The 19,620-nt window shown below is 43.7% G+C and overlaps 1 protein-coding gene across 2 annotated transcripts in view; it reads right to left on the reverse strand.

Annotated features, from left to right (window-relative positions):
* Positions 1-19,620, reverse strand: part of CAPN9 (calpain 9) — a 378,590-nt gene that overhangs the window by 214,018 nt on the left and 144,952 nt on the right. For both annotated transcript variants that reach the window (XM_075321862.1, XM_075321863.1), the window contains exons 4-6: positions 15,828-15,961; positions 13,405-13,573; positions 3,913-3,996 (exon numbers count right to left, since the gene is read on the reverse strand). In XM_075321862.1, coding sequence (XP_075177977.1) covers positions 3,913-3,996; positions 13,405-13,573; positions 15,828-15,961 — 387 coding nt within the window. The remainder of the gene's footprint in view (positions 1-3,912; positions 3,997-13,404; positions 13,574-15,827; positions 15,962-19,620) is intronic.

A 19,620-nucleotide genomic window follows, 5' to 3' on the forward strand; every position in this document is an offset into this window, starting at 1 on the left:
TGAAAACACAGACAATTCGTTCCACAACCCAAAAATATTTACTGTATTTATACAACTTATTACAGTAATATAAAATGTACTGTATTCATATATAAAATTATTACAGTACACTAATACAAAGTACTTGAACACAAAACCTTGTAGATAAAGTACATAGCCTATCAAACTTAATCCATATAATAGCACAAAGAAAACCACAGTATACGGCTAAAAATAAATTTAATTGAGAACACACTTTGTTTTAACAAAGACAAGAAGTGAAAACAAAGTAATCCACAATAAAATACACTGCATAAACAAGCCGGTGATAAGTATATCAATAGTTGAGTACTCACAATACATAACAAAAAATCATAAATACACTTAGTAGTGAATGAATAGCTGCCTAAGAATGTAAAATATATATATCAGCAAGAGAGGGGCCTTAGAATAAAGTGCAAAGTGCTACAGGGGCCTCTATTAATAAAGTGACAAATACTGAATATACAATCCAATGTGCAAAAGTACCCACCATAGCCAAAAGCTTATATTAGCTAGATGAGAAAAATGGAAAAAGTCCATGGGCTATATAGTATCTGGTCAAAATAAGGGGGCCACACAAGTGCATAGTGCAGGAGGTCCTATGTACTAAAGTGACCAGTGCTATCGGTATAAAAAGAAAAAGAGCATGTAGAAAGGAGTGCAAAGTTGTAAATGGCAGACTAAGCATAAACGTCCAATTACTCACATAATAAGTAGAGCACCAAGGCAGGCAACCTCAACATGTGTTTCAAAAAGCGTCTTCGTCAGGAGTGCGTGGCTTAATATAAGCAAAATAGACTCTTTATACAAGTAGCCAATCCAAAATTCAAGATGGTATCAAATAACCAAATTCAGGAAATGACACTGCGAAACCCACATGGAACTGAATAGAAAATGACGTGCACAGAGCACCACCTATGGCGTTAGTTATAACTGACTGTGTGCCATGAACAGCAAAATGGACTGCATACGCTGGCGTTACATGGCCTGGAGCACAGCATTTCCTGCTTTATGGATCGTAATCCAGTACGCATACGCCACTACACGATCTGACTAGATAGGACTCCTAATTGGATGACGTATGCGGTCCATTTTGCTGTTCATGGAACACAGTCAGTTATAACTAATGCCATAGGTGGTGCTCTGTGCACGTCATTTCCTATTCAGTTCCATGTGGGTTTCGCAGTGTCATTTCCTGACGTAGACGCTTTTTGAAACATATGTTGAGGTTGCCTGCCTTGGTGCTCTACTTATTATGTGAGTAATTGGACGTTTATGCTTAGTCTGCCGTTTACAACTTTGCACTCCTTTCTACATGCTCTTTTTCTTTTTATACCGATAGCACTGATCACTTCACTACATAGGACCTCCTGCACTATGCACTTGTGAGGCTTCCTTATTTTGACCAGATACTATATAGCCCATGGACTTTTTCCATTTTTTTCATCTAGCCAATATAAGCTTTTGGCTATGGCGGGTACTTTTGCACATTGGAGTGTATATTCAGCATTTGTCACTTTATTAATAGAGGCCCCTGTAGCACTTTATTCTAAGGCCCCTCTCTTGTTGATATATTTATTTTACATTCTTAGGCAGCTATTCATTCACTACTAAGTGTATTTATGATTTTTTGTTATGTATTGTAAGTACTCAAATATTGATATACTTATCACCAAGTACCGGCTTATTTATGCAGTGTATTTTATTGTGGATTACTTTGTTTTCACTTCTTGTCTGTTTTAAAACAAAGTGTGTTCTCAATAAAATCTATTTTTAGCCGAATACTGTGGTTTTCATTGTGCTATAATACCTGTATATATCAAAAATAGTCTGTATGTCTTTCGAGTGTGGGAGGAAACTGGAGTACCCAGAGGAAACCCACGCAAACAAGGGGAGAACATACAAACTCCTTGCAGATGGTGTCCTTGGTGGGATTTGAACCAAGGACCCCAGCGCTGCAAGACTGCAGTGCTAACCACTGAGCCACCGTGCTGCCCGTATAAAGTACATATGTACAGAAAGTTACCTCCAGAGCGGGTCAGAGCGCGGTGAAAGGACAGAACCGGAAGTGTGCGCGGTGAGTATTTGCTCTTATTGCAAATCATTGCTCTTAAACCAAGTTACACATTTGTAAAAAGCTTTGCTTGTCTTGCAAAACGCTCTCAAACCAAGTTACTCTTAATCCAAGGTTCCACTGTATCAGGTCCCCACAATCTGATTTCAATTACCTAGCCTGAAAATAAGTCATCAATATCTTGTGACTAAACAACTTTTTTAATGGCTTCTAAAACTAACACAAAACACATTGACTAAAGCACAATATGGAGTTGTGAAAAATTGTGTGAATTTCAGTATTTTGCCTTTAATTTCATGCAGGTCTGCCAAAATAAGCAGATCTGGGGTGGGGCAGGGCATGGCTAGTCCCTTAAGGTCCAGTCACACTAAGCAACTTACCAGCGATCCCAACAACGATAGGGATCGCTGGTAAGTTGCTAGGAGGTTGCTGGTGAGATGTCACACTGCGACGCTCCAGCGATCCCACCAGCAACCTGACCTGGCAGGGATCGCTGGAGCGTCGCTACACAAGTTGATGGTGAGCTCACCAGCAACCAGTGACCAGCCCCCAGCGCCGCGTGGAAGATGCTGCGCTTGGTAACTAAGGTAAATATCGGGTAACCAACCCGATATTTACCTTGGTTACCAGCGCACGCAGCTACACGTGCAGAGAGCAGGGAGCAGCGCACACTGAGCGCTGGCTCCCTGCTCTCCTAGTTACAGCACACATCGGGTTAATTACCCGATGTGTGCTGCAGCTAAATGTGCACAGAGCAGAGAGCAGTGCACAATGCTTAGCGCTGGCTCCCTGCTCTCCTAGCTACAGCACACATCGGGTTAATTAACCCGATGTGTCCTGCAGCTACATGTGCACAGAGCAGGAGCCGGCACTGACAGTGAGAGCGGCGGAGGCTGGTCACAAAGGTAAATATCGGGTAACCAAGGACAGGGCTTCTTGGTTACCCGATGTTTACATTGGTTACCAGCCTCCGCAGAAGCCGGCTCCTGCTGCCTGCACATTTAGTTGTTGCTGTCTCGCTGTCACACACAGCGATCTGTGCTTCACAGCAGGACAGCAACAACTAAAAAATGGCCCAGGACATTCAGCAACAACCAACGACCTCACAGCAGGGGCCAGGTTGTTGCTGGATGTCACACACAGCAACATCGCTAGCAACGTCACAAAAGTTGTTCGTTAGCAGCAATGTTGCTAGCGATGTTGCTTAGTGTGACGGGGCCTTTACATCAAATTCATGGAAAGTGGTGGCACTCCACTGATAAGACTTGCTGTATTCACTAATGGGTGTTCACCGATTAATACATTTGGCACATCTTACTCCTGCATGCCCCTAATTAAAACTGGTGTATGAAGCACTGCTCTTACTGAATCATGGCCTTTTCTACTGGTGCAAGAACTTAGTAACACTATTAGTGGTTGAAGTCCATGCCAAAATAAACATCAAATCTTTAATCTACCATTAAAACAATCACAAAAAGAACCATTTCTTTTCTTTTACATTACCAAAGTAAATAACAGTTACAAAATGTCTTATCTCTACAGTGAAGTCTACAGCTATGCCTCTGTGTGAGAAGTACTCTTTTACATCAAAATATTTTTAGATTTTTAGACTTTTTTCTTTCAGCAGAAGAGATATTTATGTAGTGACCTTCATCCTTAACAATAAAAAAATCATTCTGAGCAATACAAAAATTGATGAAGAGCCAACATTTTGCTTGAGTATCTTCAAACTATAGTCCGTGAATATGTGTACAGTTGTAAACAAAATAATTTCCTATGTTTGCTACAATATTAGCAAAGAATGAATGTGAGCATACCGTATCCATGCCAGTTATGGAGTATGCATGGCCTTTTACAAGTCCCTGAGGAGTTTTTGCTTCTGTTTCAGCAGAACTTGTAGTCTGTAAGAAATGTTTAACTTTAATATACTACTTAAGTATAGGTAAACATGCATCATGCAAGAGACCTTGGGAGAAACACAGTAGCTTTGTTTAATTGAATTGATTGTCTGTGATTTAAGAAATAAAAACAATATATATATCTGGAAAAAAATAACTTCAGCTTGCCTATTCAATCCCCTGCTCTTCTGATTTCCTCTAGTATGATATGATCAAATTATGTATATTGACGCACCCACTCATTACCAAGCCAGTGTCTTGTCTAGAGGTCGTTGCGGCGGCAAGGCCTGGCTCCGTTACCCCAGCGGTGTCGTTAAGGAAGATGATGGTGAGATTATTTACAGGGGATGATAGTTCGTGACGCCACCTGTGGTTCTCGGCCACTTGTAGCCGACGCTGCGGGATGGGGCCGCTGGGGCAGATGGTGACTCAGCTGAGTTGGAATAGCACTCCACAGGTAAAGCTGGGCCCCAGGGCTGTTGGGAGTAGTAGTCCCCATGAATGATGGCAGTCTATGGTGGGGAGCGGCAATGGTGGGATGCAGAGCAGACGGCACAGACGAATAACGGAGCGACACAGGGGTGCAGTCTCAATGTTGTTTACTCACTATAGCAGGCTCCAGGTTAACACGACTAGTACGTGACCGCCTTTGGAATGCCAAGCTCTGCTGTGATGGGCCCCAGCCGATCCCGGGTAGTTCGGAGGTCAAGGCCGGTGCACTCTGTTATGTTCCTTCCCTGGTCGTCTTCCTGTGCTGACCTCTCACGCCTGTCCTGCGCCTATGCACACAGTGCCCTGAGCCGGTGTCTGCGGACCCTGTCGGGTGGCTTGAAGCTCTGTCCCTTGGCCCTCTATGGTCCCCTTCCAACGGATTTGTGTGCAGAGTTGGCTTAGGTACCTGCAGTATCCTCAGCCTCTGGTTTTACTAGTTGAGCACGTTGGTTATTCTCCTCTAGTCTAGGGACTAGGTTCCTGTCTGCTGCCAAATCCCTCCACTCCAATATGTCGTAAGTGGAACGAGACCACGGGTGTATGGTGCACCTCCTGTGGGTTCAAGGACCCCTTTCTCTCCTTTAGTGCCTGGGTTGAGCTGCTCCAGCTCCAGGCCACAGGTTTTCACTCCTCCGCTGCTACTACTCTACTGACTAATGTTCCACTGTCTCCTCCCACCAACTACACTCCACCCCCAGCTGGCCTAAGGACAGTACCACTACAGAAGGACAGCTATACCATAGGCTAGTGCACTGGCCAAAGCAATACCTGAGGACGAGTGGGTAAATGAGAATGTAGTGTGTTTGTGTGTGCACTGGCTGACGACCCCCTCCTTCCCGGGAATGGGATACCACACCTCTGGCTGAGGTGCAGTGCCTCTGTGGCGACTGAAGACTTAGGGGCACCACATATATCATTTGACTGACTCTTGCAGATAATACTTGGCCTCAGAGGTGACATTTGGATGTACAGTATATGACCCTTAAGGGCAGATATTGTCAGCAGTATTGAAGTGAAATAATGGGTATGACACCATTACTGCAGCACTGTCAGAAACTATTAAAGCAAAACCCACTGGAGTGACAAAGAACTGACTACTCAAAAACAATTTAAGATATTTGGCTTTCTGGTGAAATTTATGGAAAACTGAAAGGTTCATGCTACAGTGCATGCAATGGTGATTTACTCATCTCAAACAATTTATTGTAACAAAACTTAACTTTGATGGGTAGACCCCTCAAAACCTCAATGTCTCAATAACTGTCATGTGACCTTGAGCATGAATTACAGCATAACAACGACATCTCATGCTGTTCACAATTCAAATTATTATCTGCTAAGGCATGGCATCCCATTTTTCTTGAAGGGCAGCCCTCAGGCCATTGTAGTTTTGAGGTAAAGAGTTATAAGTCTCAACATGGTGACTCAGCTGATCTAATAGGTTTTCTATGGGATTCAGATCTGGAGAAAATCCACTCAATTTGAGGTACCCCAGTCTCCAGCAGTCGTTCCCTAATGATGCAACCTTGATAAGCCGGATCATTGTCGCCCATGAAGAAGAAATTAGGCCTGTGTTGTTCATGCAGAAGCACAATGACTGGATTAATGATGTTATTCAAGTAGTAGGGCCTTGTTACTGTATTATTCACAAAGTATACGGCAGTTCTGTATTGACTGGACACAACCCTAATCCTAACACCGCCACCAAAGGTTCATCTGGTGACAACAGTGGCTGATGCATACCGCTCTCCTTGATGTCTCCAACATCGTTGAAATCCATAATTTCTGCTCCGCATGAATTGACTTTCATGAGTAAACAGCATTGAGGCCCACTAGTCCCTCGTCTAGCCTAGATGCTTCCTGGCCCATATAGAATGATGACTGTGCCTAGTGGTGTGGTCAGGTACTCTTGCAGGACATCTAGGACACAGACCATGCTGATGTAAATGATTTTGAATTTTCTGACGAGACACTTGAGTGACTCTCACCTCCCTTAAATGTGATTGGAGTTGTGCGACATTCATCATTCAGTCCCAAAGGGCATTGTTCACAAAGAGCTGATCATCAGTGTGGGATGTAACCAAAGGATGTGCACCCCTATGCCTTTCTGTTACTCTTCCAGTATCTCTGATTCTCTGTTGTCACCTGCTGATAACACACTAACACTTTATCCAGAATGTTCTCAGGTGGAAGTAGCTGAAAGAGTTGCAACGGCAAGATACTGTTTATCAATTGTTAGATGTTGTTTTGGTCTCATTTGAAAATGTGAACAGCATGATGAGGATGACTGTTAACATACTAATTCTAATGGAACTACACAATTTATTGGGCAATTTGGGGATCAAACACCTGTTGTGAATTTTGCCATTTCAACCTAAAGCCAAATATGTCTAACTTTTTGTGAGCAGTGTAGGTAATAGTTGTAACGATATGGACACTCAGTGCCTAGCATGGGTTAAAGTTTCTTAAAATTCTGCCAGACGTATTGTTCTTCTGTGTTAACTCATGTTTGCTATACTATTGTTTGGGACCAGACCCTTCGGAGCATTCATTGTAATGTAGTTGTGTATTGCTAATCTAATGTAAATTACCTTAGTAGCCATTGTCTAGTCTGTGACTTGCAGATTTCATGTAAAAACGCTCAGACTTTCTATCCACATCATTTAAATGAACATTATCCATGCAGCTTGAAATTCATCCAATAAGAGAAGCAACCTTGTACAACCAATCCGATAAGGGCACAGTATTTCCAAAGGAAAGGCTATGGCTAAAAAAGGTGACTTCCTTAAGTCACCGGTGGTTGGATGGATGTGCATGATCCAGTCTAAGCTCTTAGGAGCTGGCTAGAGGATCAGGATACCTTGTGGCTTCAATCTAGGGACTCCGGTTCCGATTGGAGACCATATCCACAGTCTAGGGATTTCGACTCCGGCTGCCAGGATTATATCATCAAACCAGAGACTACTTAAGAAGGAAACCCAGGTTGGGACAATCCAGTCACCTGGTACAGACTTTGCAGACCTCAGCCAGCTTCCTAAATCTGGCGTTATTCCTTTCTCGGTGGGTGGCCGCCAAAAACGGGGTGCTGCTGGATTGGAGTAAATAGCCCTGGAACCTCTGAGGCATGGACATTCTAATCCCTGGTGAGCCAGCGGAAGGGTGAGACTCTGTTGCCTGTTACATTTGTGTGTTTTGCTGGTTATGTGTTATGTGCCGTTAATATTTTGGGGATCCAATAAAGTCTTAATATTGTGATTCCCTCACCCTGTGTTGTCTGAGTAGTGTTCCTCCCACGGTTAAGGAGGTTGTGAGTTCAGTTAGGATGAGCCCTGAGCCACGCTGTCTTTCTAAAGGCGGCTGGTTCAGCGGACAAGAGCACCCACTGACCTCCGTGTCTCCACAATAGTAATTATATTACTTTATACATTTCCATGTAAAGATGACCTGTCAGCTCTTATGGCTTGCTTTCATTAGTAAATTATGCACCACATGATATAACAGTTCAGTGGCATATATTCTAAATATATTGCGTTGGTCTCTGTTTTTCTCCTAGCAATGTATGAAAACATTTACAACTGTGCTTTTTATGTAAAAAAGGTATGTCCCTGCTTGACATATTGGATAAAGTATAGAAACATTCTGAATGTTTGTCAATTCTTTTTTCAGAAGGAATATGTAGGAACTTATAAAATATACAATTTTAGAATTTATTTAAATAGTCACTTAAAAGAGGTTTTCTGAGAAATGTAATAACATAATTAACATTTAAGTATTTTTTTAAATACTTTTTTTTAGCAAAAGGCTAAGCTTTATGTAGCATACTCTGTCAGGAATTTAAAGGCAGCAACTGCCATCACTCACAACTAGTGATGAGCGGACTCACAGATAACCATGACCGGTGGATCCCAGTGATCTGGTTTTTAAAATTCAGTTCCGGGCCAGATTCCGGTCCACATATAAGTCTATGGGCACCAGAATTCGGTGATTAAAAATGTTGGTAGAAGGGATAGGGGGATGGAAGCAAGCGCATTATACTTACTGAGGCTCCGGCACAGCTTAACACTGCTCCTGTGGCCACCCTTTCACTTCTGGGGTCACACATTATCATTCATCCATATGCACTTCTTTCAAAAATATCAGAATATGCCATCTTTGAAATCCTGATAGTGCAATGTAGATAAAGCATAGTTTTTTAATAAATTAAGGAACTTAGAAAAACAAATGTGTATTTATTTATATTACATTTTTCAGATTATTTATTTTTATTAAATTTCTCAGATATTTTGTTACATTTCTCAGATAACCCCTTTAAACAGACAGGTTAGGATTGCTGAAAAGTCTTCTACAATTCCAATAAAAAATATCCTATACATACAATGTGCCTATCACATGACATATGAATAAAAAAAAAAAAAAAAGCCTTGGTTCCCAGGTTATAGATATAATACCGGAACATGGACACCCTGAGATATAAAATTAATAAATTATTTTTTATTGATTACTTTAAAAAAAAACAACAAAAAACCAAAACATTAAAATTCAAGGAACATCAGCAGTGTGGGGGTGCATACACAGTTAAATATATAGATGTGAAAAAAATACTGATACACAAATAATTTAAGGCCAGTTTAAAATTTGTATAAAACAAAACACAGCACCTAATACGTAAGGGGTGAAAATATCAAATAAATATTGCCTATAAATATAATCAATAAATCATGTATATACAGAATTATGTGAGTGCTGAAAAAAGTTACAGAAAAACAAAAAAACAAAAGCCTCTTGTAAGTTATATTTAAAGTGCTAAGTGCTACAAATAAATAAACACAATAATATAATGACAAGGACTAACTATGCATACTGTGATACAACTAATTGGTTTGTACAATTTGTTTATCTGTATATATACCTATATATAAGGTACTCATGCAAACAATGAATGATGGAGGAGACAAAACGCGCGTAGGTGGCAGGAGGGACACACAGTGGCCAGTGATCTTAGGCTGCAGGTACAGTTATGAATATTTTATGCTCTCTCACCTATGTCAATGTATCACTAGTAGTGATGGGCAGACCCGGACTGTAAAAGTATGGATCCGCGCAGATTCAAAAGTACCCGAGGGCCGGACTCAGGCCAGGAATTCTCAGGTAATTATTGCTAATGATCCGGATCTGGCAACTCGGGAAATAACAAAAAATTAAGCAAAAATAAAGAAAATAAGAATGAAGCAAGCAGTTTATACATGGCCACTCATTCACTTCTGGGGTCATTCATTATCGCTAATGCATATGCAATGCTTTCTCCGCCCACCGACAGTCCTGGCATCTGTGATTGCACTCAGATGTGCCCCCAGCTCTTTTGACAGCGTCTAACTGCAACCAATCACAATCGCTGTCTAAGGGTCAGTATCATGATATAAAAAAAAATAAATAAAGAAATAAAACAATTGCCATAGAGTCCACCCATATTATGATACCCAGCACAGATAAAGTATACGGCTACAGGCTGCCACGTGTCTTAGTACAACCAATCACAGGTGCCAGGACTGCCGGTGGGTGGGGAAAGCAGTACACATGCAATGAAGGTAATGAGCAGCCCCAGAAGTGAATGAGCAGCCGCAGGGAGGAGTTACAGCCATGCCGGAGCCTCAGTAAGTATGAAGCACTTGCTCGTATCCCCCTATCGCATCTACCACCATTATTATTTGCTGGATTCTAGTCCCCATAGACTTATATGGAGACCGGCATCTGCCCAGATAGCCAGGATCAATCCTGGGCTGGAACCGTTTTTTTTTTAACCCGGTTAGACCCACCAGTCCCAGTTAATCTGCGAGTCCGCCCATCACTTAATCACTAGAAAACTTACATAGCACTTTAGTTAGTGTGAGTCATAGGTATCGGCACCCATATTATTTATCGTTGAGCACGGACCGCATACCAAAAGAAGGATAGTTAATTCTGGTTGTTTGGTTCATTCATTGTTTGCATGCAGCAACTTATATGTAGGCATATATACGGATACACAATTTATTGATTTGTACGATTTGTTTATAACAGTAAGGATAGTTAGTTCTTGTTGTTATATTATTTTGCTTATGTATTTGTAGCACTTAGTACTTTAAATATAAAGTAGAAAAGGATTTGTATTTTCTTCTGTAACCTATTCAGCACTCACATAATTAATTCTGTTTTATATGGATTTTTCACTGGCCTTAAATTAGTGTATGAGTATTTTTTACAAACATCTAGAAGTGCATCTCAATAAATTAGAATATCATCAAAAAGTTAATTTTTTTCAGTAATTCATTACAAAAAGGGAAACATTATAAAGCGTCATTACAAACAGAGTGAGCTATTTCACATGTTTATTTCTGTTAATGTTTATGGCTTATAGCCAAGGAAAACCCAAAACTCAGAAAATTAGAATAATTACTACAAAACAACTGCAAAGGCTTCCTAAGCATTTAAAATGGTCCCTTACTCTGGTTCAGTAGGCTACACAATCATGGGGAAGACTGCTGACTTGACATATATCCAGAAGGCAGTCATTGACATACTCCACAAGGAAGATAAGCCACAAAAGGTCAATGCTAAAGAACCTGACTGATCACAGCTTGCTGTATCCAAGCATATTAATGGAAAGTTAAGAGGGAGGAAAAAGTGTGGTAAAAAAAAGGTGCACAAGCAACTGGGATAACCATAGCCTTGATAAGATTGTTAAGAAAAGGTCATTCAAAAATTTGGGGGAGATTCACAAGTAGTGGACGCTGCTGGAGTCAGTGCTTCAAGAGCCACCACACACAGACGTATCCAGGACATGGGCTACAACTGTAGCATTCCTTGTGTCAAGCAACTCATGACCAATAGACAACGTCAGAAGTGTCTTACCCGGGCCAAGGAGAAAAAGAACTGGACTGTTGCTCAGTGGTCCAAGGTGTTGTTTTCACATGAAAGTAAATTTTGCATTTCGTTTGGAAATCAAGGTCCTAGAGTCTGGAGGAAGAGTGGAGAGGCCACAATCCAAGCTCCTTGAGGTCTAGTGTGAAGTTTCCACAATGAGTGATTGTTTGGGGAGCCTTGTCATCTGCTGGTGTAGGTCCATGTGTTATTTTAATACCAAAGTCAGCGCAGCCCTCTACCAGAAAATTTTAGAGCACTTCATGCTTCCCTCTGCTGACAAGCATTTTGGAGATGGAAATTTCATTTCCAGCAGGCACTTGTCCACATTGCCAAAAGTACCAATACCTGGTTTAATAACCACAGTATCACTGTGCTTTATTGGCCATCAAACTCACATGACCTAAGCGCCATAGAGAATCTATAGGGTATTGTCAAGAGGAAGATGGGAGACACCAGATCCAACAATGCAGATGAGCTGAAGGCTGCTATCAAAGCAACCTGGGCTTCCATAACATCTTAGCAGTGCCACAGGTTGATCGCCTCCATGCCACACTGAAGTGATACAGTAATTCATGAAAAAAAGAGTCCCGACCAAGTATTGAGGCATTTACTGTACATACTTTTCAGCAGACCAACATTTCTGAGTTTAAAATCATTTTTTCAGTTGGTCTTATATAATATTCTAATTTTCTGAGATAATGACTTTTGGGTTTTCATTGGCTGTAAGTCATAATCATCAACATTACCAGAAATAAACTCTTGAAATAGATCACTCTGTGTGTAATGACTCTATATAATATATGCATTTTCTTTTTTCATATTGAATTACTGAAATAAATTAACCTTTTGATGATATTCTAATTTATTGAGATGCACTTGTATGAAGTATATTTAACTGTGTATCCACTCCCATACTGGTGATATTCCTTGAATATTATTTATTTATTTATTTTTTTAAGTAAAGCAATAAAAAATAATTTATTAATTGTATGTGTCAGCGTGTCCATGTTTTGGTATTATGTCTATAACACGGAGACTGAAGCATATTTGGGGGGATTCACAGGTCCACTATACCTAGAGATGAGCAAATAGGTTTGCAGGTTCCTGGGACAAAATTTGCTCGCTTAATTGATACACTCACCTCTATGCATTACTCTTTGGTCTCTAGACGGGAGCTGTATGAACAGTCTCCTAGTTGCTAGCATTCCTTCTGAATAGTAAGTAGTGCTTGTGTCACGTCTCCACGGCCTGCTCCGGTGAGGTCTGCCCCGTTCACCAGGCGCCACTCTACTGTCATGTCTCAACCGGGGACTGCTCCGGTGACGTCTGCCCCGGTCACCAGGTGCTGCTCTGCTGACACTGCAGGCAGTGCTGGGGATGGGGGAGAAGTCAGTTACAGTCGCCACACATTCACCAGGCTTGGTCTGGCTGGAAATTGCAGTACTGCTGACTGACTGTAGGGCTGTGTACCTTCCAGCTAGTATCAGCTCCTACTTCAGCCTATGGGAAGGCACCACACCCTTTTTATATCCTTCAGTGTCCCTGGTTCCTTGCCAGATATAGTCTTGTGTTGCTGTGAGCCACATCCTTCCTGGTACTGTGCACCTTGCTTTATGTTTCATATGAACTTGGCTTTGTTTATTGACGTCCCTCCTGCCTGCTGTTTTGTACCTCGCCTGACATCTTGGTTTGACCTCGGCCTGTCGACGATCCCCATCTCTGGACTGCAGCCTGCAATAGGCGGTGAACCCCTGGACCCTGCAGTAATTCCAGATCCCTGTATAGGGGTTAAAGGGTTTTGGGGTACCTTGCGGTCCTGCTTAGTGGATGGCTTGCCATTACAGCTTGTTCAACAACATGCATGTAATAATGACATTGTGCTGGGCCTACAAATGAGAAGCGGCACCAGGGATCCTGGCATGCAGGATGCAGATTACTAACGTAATCTGTTCCCTGATAATTGATTTGCTGATTTTTAATATATTTATTTAAAAATTATTTGTTGAAAAGTCTACATACATCAATGGAGCAACCTAACATCGATCCTCTTTTCAGCGCTTTATCCATTATTGTAAAAAAGTTATTGGGTACATTTTTGCTTTCATAAGCTTCAGAAACTCCTCCAGTGAAATCTTCCATGGCTTCTATGGTACTGCCACCTTTTAGTGCTTCATAACTACCATTGAGCCTAAAAGAAAACACACATTATCCAGTGTGCGATCATAGTCAGTTGTCAGATAGTAAAGTAAGTTATGGCAACAATTCAGAAATGGATGGAGATTTTATTTTGAGAAAATAAATGACATTCCAGTTTTCTAGCATATAAAAGTCACTAACTTTTGCATACAATATCTTTTAATGGCAAACAGACAGACCAGAGACACATCAAATTTATTAGGAGGTGTGTGCCTCTTATTAAATTCACCAAGACTAGCAAATAAAACTCTAATCCTGATAAATTTCCCCATAGTGTTCACAAATGTACAAGAGTTTGTTCATACTATGTTCAGCGTCGGATCGGCTACCGGAAAAACCGCCAGTAATACCAGTCCTGGCCGTGGTTACCTGCACTGAACTTCGGAGCTCTCACCTGAGCTCCGGAGTGCAGCCTGGACTGAACAGCGGGTTTGCAAGACTGAACTGTGAGCGCCGACTGATTCCCCGGCTATCACAGTTCAGTCCATGACAGCTGCGGACAGGCCGGTGTTGAACTCCGGAGCTCAGGTGAGCGTTACAGAGTTCAATGCAGGTAACCTCAGCCAGGACTGGTATTACCGGCGGTTTCCGGTAATACCAGTCCTGGCTGCGGTAATCTGCATTCAGCTGCAAACAGGCCGGGCTGCACTCCGGAGCTCAGCTGAGAGCTCCGGAGTTCAGTGCAGGTAACCGCAGCCAGGACTGGTATTACTGCAGTTCCTCCGGTAGCCAGTCTGACGCTGACTATGTTCAACATTTATGTTAAAGGGGTATTATCAAGTTATCTCCCGAGCAAATCACAGCTCTATAGTCTTTTACTAGTTGCTTGGGGGTAACAGTTCTGTTGAGTAGCTTTGACTTGCTGCAACACATTGACTGTCTATCATTTTTCTGCAATCTATACTGCTTTCACTATATCTGCATATCCAGTAGCTATAACAGTGCATTTGAACAAGTTCACACAGCACATGTGTCACGCTCCCGGTGTCACGGCACCACTCCTTACCCACTGATCCGGTCTCACCATCACGGCATCGCTCCTTACCCACTGATCCAGTCCACGTGTCCACCAGTCATGGCTGTTGCTCCCGCTCGTGCTCTCCGGCGTCCTGTCCCTGGTCTCTTGTGTCCGACTCTGATTCTTAGGCACATGCATGTGTATAGGGCGGGGCCGTGTCCACTCACCTAGTCTTATAGGCCCAGCACTCCTGAAGCAGGATATGACATGTTACAGGGACAGGGTATATAATACTTCCCTTTCCATGTGTGCGGCGCCTGATCAACGTGTTCTCTAAGCTAGGTGCTCAGGTCCCCTTGTGCTTGGTCTTGTTACTAAAACTATCTCGTCCGCAGAGTCCGTCCGCTGGTCCTGACTTGGTTCTTCCAGGAAGTGTCCGGTGACTGTGTACTGAGGATACTGCCATCTCTCATCTGCCTGCACCCGTCACCGATTCCCGACCCTACCTGGCGCTTCAGCCTGCAAGTCTCACTGGGCCTGGACCCCATCTGCTATTCCTACATGGCACCTGAACCTGGTCCCAGTCGTCCCTCTGCCTTACGGATCCCTTTGGACTCCTGAACTCCTTAAGTGGACTGGGACTTTGGACCTCCTGTGTTCCGGCTACTGTGCATTTAGGCCCTCTGGTGGGGTGACCAGACAGTCCCTGTACAGGGGTTAGCTCTTGGTTGCTCCTCCAGGGGAGTCCGGTGCACGGTCCAGTGTATCCACAATCCAGGACATAACAACATGAAGCAAATGAAAGTGAAAGTCGTAAGTAAAGTAACTGCTGTGAATGCCAGATATTGTTATTCTCAAGAATGATAAAAGTGGAGGAGCTGTGGTGGAGGGATGTGAGCAGCTAACTCTACTCTCAGCCATACTCTGATGGTCTAGCTCCTTGGAAAAAAACTGCACTTTACACTATGTGAGATAAAAGCTCCACTGCAGGATAATGAAAAGCAAGTAATTTGCAAACCAGTTTATTCTCATGATGTCTAACAAATGAAATAAACATAGCAGCATGAGAATACCCCTTTAAAAATGCACTATCAAACTTAACTCCAGAAAAGTGTAGCTGAATAGCTGTACAATTCAATCATATGCTAAAAGATAGATTTCTTATGTACCATTAGAGATTGAAGATCTTTTGACAATTTAACATAACCACAATGCAAACTAAGATATATCAAATATTATAACATTTTTACTGTAAAGTCATAGGAATTTTTACAAGTTGAAAACTCACTTTGCATAAGCTTTTTCCATTAGTGCACTCCAAAACTCATTGAGATCAGCAGAGTGAAGAAATACCAGACGATTTTTAAAGGTAGGTAGTCTATCATCAATCACAACATCAATCCACTCATTATGTTGCCAAAACTATAAAAAAAAATGTAAATATAATTATGATAATATGTAAACTCTATGGATCTTTGTGCTAGAAATGTATGTGTCGCCCTGGGCAAGCCAGGGGACACGGGTAACAACACCACCACACCCCACACTCCAGGTAGGCACACCTGCTAACCCAAAAATCCTTGTTGCCTTCCTCCAGAGGTTGATGATGCACACCAGGGGGTGGGCCAGGCGATTGGCTCCGCCCACCAAGGAGCTCACAGATCTGGAGGCAGGGAGTAACCAGGCAGTCAGCTCAGGGACGAGCTTGAGGAAACAAGAGTGGCCCAGGCAGGGCTTGAGTGGGGAGCAGATTAGCCCGGGCAGGGCAAGAGTGCAGTCAGCTCAGGGACGAGCTTGAGTAAACAAGATTAGCCCAGGGAGGGCAAGTGTAAACACCTAAGTGACAGAGAAGGAAAGTGGAAAAGGAGGAAAGCAAGAAGTGGAGACAGCGCAGAGAGAGTGCAAAGCCTGAGAGCCCAGCTGTGTGTAGGGCTAGAACAGCAAGGTCAGCGACGGCGGTGACTGTCCGGAGTGGGACGGTTCGGAAGTTCCTGGAAGGACCCCGTTGGCTGTGTGCCCGGTGGTCTGGAGCAGTGTTCCGAAGGACAGTCAGCACCAGGGCAGGGGCCTCTCGGACCCCGGCAAGGCTAGGAGTCGCCCAATTTGCCGAATCCGTCAGTGAAGGGGACGTAGATCCCCCAGCAACAAAGTCCCGATTGACGGCAACAGCCCGACCATTACCGGGGAGACACCGCCACCGCCAAGGCACCAGTTTCCCCAGGGCCAGCGCCTGCGGGCAAAGTGTAGAGCTCCTCCGGCCCAGATTGCAGTCGGGGAGCGGGTAACCGGAGGGAATCCACCGATACCATCAGACAACACAGGTGCAAGGAAGAGAGACGTCACCGTCACCTACCGGGAGTGCAGGTGCAGCCGTCTGTGGGACCGTCCTACCAGCCGTTGGTTTACCGTACAAACTGTGTCCGTGTCTCAGGCTGAGTGAGTACCACAGTGCCGCAAGGCACAGCGCTGCCCCCGCGTCCCTGCGCCCTCCAGGCCCTACACTTTACATCTCTTCACCGGGCCCCGGGATCACCAACCCCTACCCACGGAGGGGCAACACAACACCTGGCTGCTCCCATCACCATCCCCGGGACCCCCACACTGAGCAGCGGTGGTGCAATCACCACAACCGTGGGTGGCGTCACGAACTATAACCCCAACAAACACCCCCCTTTCACTCACGGGCGAGGAGTGTCGCTCGAGACACCCCGGGATCCGGCCCGCAGCTCGAGCCACCAGGAGCAACTGCCGGACCCCAGCAGAAGGGGTGAGCGCGGTGCGCTGTCACCCTCCTCCCCGCCCGCGACATGTACACACAAGAAAATAAGGCAAATGTTACAATTGAAAAACTTCACAAACATAATTTCTCTCTCCATGCATTTTAACAATTTTTGTTTTTCCTTTTTGAGTTGTGCCAAAATTTTGCAGCTTTTGATATTTTTACATCAAATTTTTACAGCTTTTTATTCTTAAACTGGAAAAGTGGTTGTTTTCAATTTTTATGCTTTTTGCCATTTTTAAGATCTATTTTAGATCTGTTTCACACGTCGGTGAAAAACACAGACATTTGTCACTGACGTGTTAACACAAATGTCCCTCCATGTGCCGTGATTCACGGCACACATGCGTTGTCCATGTGCAATTTGTCATACTCCGTGAAACGTGCTCCGTGATACGTGATAGCACATGGAGATATACTCACCTGTCCCGTTCCTGCTGTCCGTGGTGCTGATCTCTCCCACGGTGCAGCATCCAGCTGCTGTGTCTCTCCCCTCTGCAGCTACTTCCGGGTCAGCTGTGTCGTACATTCATGAATATGCACGACAGTAACGAACCGGGCAGGAAGCTCCAGAGTGCAGAGGCAGAACACAGCGTCGCTGGAAAAGGTGAGTTTAAAATGCTTTTTATTTTCAATGTATGTGTTTTTCTGGTACGTTTTTCACATATCAAACCATAGTGTCGTCCGTGGGACATCAGTGATGCCAGAAAAAAATGAACATGTCTCTGTGTGGCAATCACAGACACGTGTATATGCCGCACGAAGACATGGTCAGGGAAAAATCACTGATGCGTGAGCAGACCCATTGATTATAATGGGTCTGCATATATCCGTGATTCTGGTACGTATAAAAATTAGCACATACGTACCAGAATCACTGACGTGTGAAACATGCCTTATAGATTTTATGTATTTTATAGGCCCCACAGTGAACTTGATTACATATTTGGTAAGCCACACAGGGAACTTGAAACTGAAGTTTCTTGATCTTTTGTACTATATATGGTCTCTTATCAAATCCTGCTAATGGCTGTGCTTCATAGGCCTCTGGCTGCAATGGAAACCATTAGCACCACCATAGTTTCATCAAAGTGTATGGGATTTATAGAACTGTTATGCCCATTGTGCTTTTTTTTAATTCTGCCAGAAAAGCCCTGTGATCTAATTTTGTAATCTCAAACGTCTCAATTTTTGTTGCCTGAATTATGTACTGATATTTTATTTTCCAACTTTCCCCAGAATGTCGAAGGAGATCAAGAAAATCTGAAGATAAATAAATACATATGCGCCTTTAGTGATTACTGCAGTAGAAATGCACTAAAAACACATGTAATCTGCACATGACTTTATTAAAAAAGTTTCATCATAGTTAAGTGTGGCACCCCAGTGGTTCCAGGAGCCATAGTGGGGTAGTTCCTCTCACTGGGGCGCGATGCCATGCTTGGAAGCAGTGGGGAAATCTTTATGCCAGGTAACACCACACACGCAACACTTCCCAACTCGGGCCAGAAGGGGGAGCTCAAGTCCTGTTTAGGACGAGCTTCCCTGAGAATTCTGGGACGGGAAGGGGTTAGACCAGGGAACAGGAAGCAGAACACCTCAGATGAGTGGTAGCAAGGAGAGAGTGCTCCAAGCCAGCTTTCCAGGACAGAGCGCAAAAAGACAGGATAGCGGGATCCTAGACTGTCAGGTGCTAATGGCCTGGCAGTAAAACCCGGAGTGCAGGAGACTTCACAGTTTCGATCCCATCTGAAACCTGGAGGTGCAGTGGCAAGAGAGAGCCCGGGGCCGCTGTTACCAAGTGGGCCCCATTACCGACTCGCGCTACCCATCATACGGAATCCACATTAGCAAGTAGAAAGAGGGATGCTGTGCAGCTTCAGGCTCCAGTGACCTACACCAAAGTGCACAGGAGGAGGCTTCCACCCACCGGGCAGAGAGAAATCCCTACTGCTTCCAGGCTGACCGGGCTACTGAATACCTGGACTTTACCAACTACCAATAAAGGTAAAGAAACCTACAGCTTGTGTCGTCCAGTTAATGTCAGCGCCCTCAGCCCTGCGCCCCCAGCGTACTACACCACATCCTACCACCACAATTTCCCTGGGGCCTAGCTTCACTTGTGGGAAGCAAATCCATCTTGGCTGCAAAAACATCCACCCCAGATAACAACCCTCCACAGCGCCGGCTAATCCCTGGTCGCAAACCGCAGGTGGCATCACGGAAGATAACTATATCCCTTTGATTGACACCGACGGGGTCCCAGAACCGGGTCAGGACAGCTGTGACGTCCCCGACTTCC

Source organism: Anomaloglossus baeobatrachus, chromosome 8 (genome assembly GCF_048569485.1).
Source record: "Anomaloglossus baeobatrachus isolate aAnoBae1 chromosome 8, aAnoBae1.hap1, whole genome shotgun sequence".
Classification (NCBI taxonomy): domain Eukaryota; kingdom Metazoa; phylum Chordata; class Amphibia; order Anura; family Aromobatidae; genus Anomaloglossus; species Anomaloglossus baeobatrachus.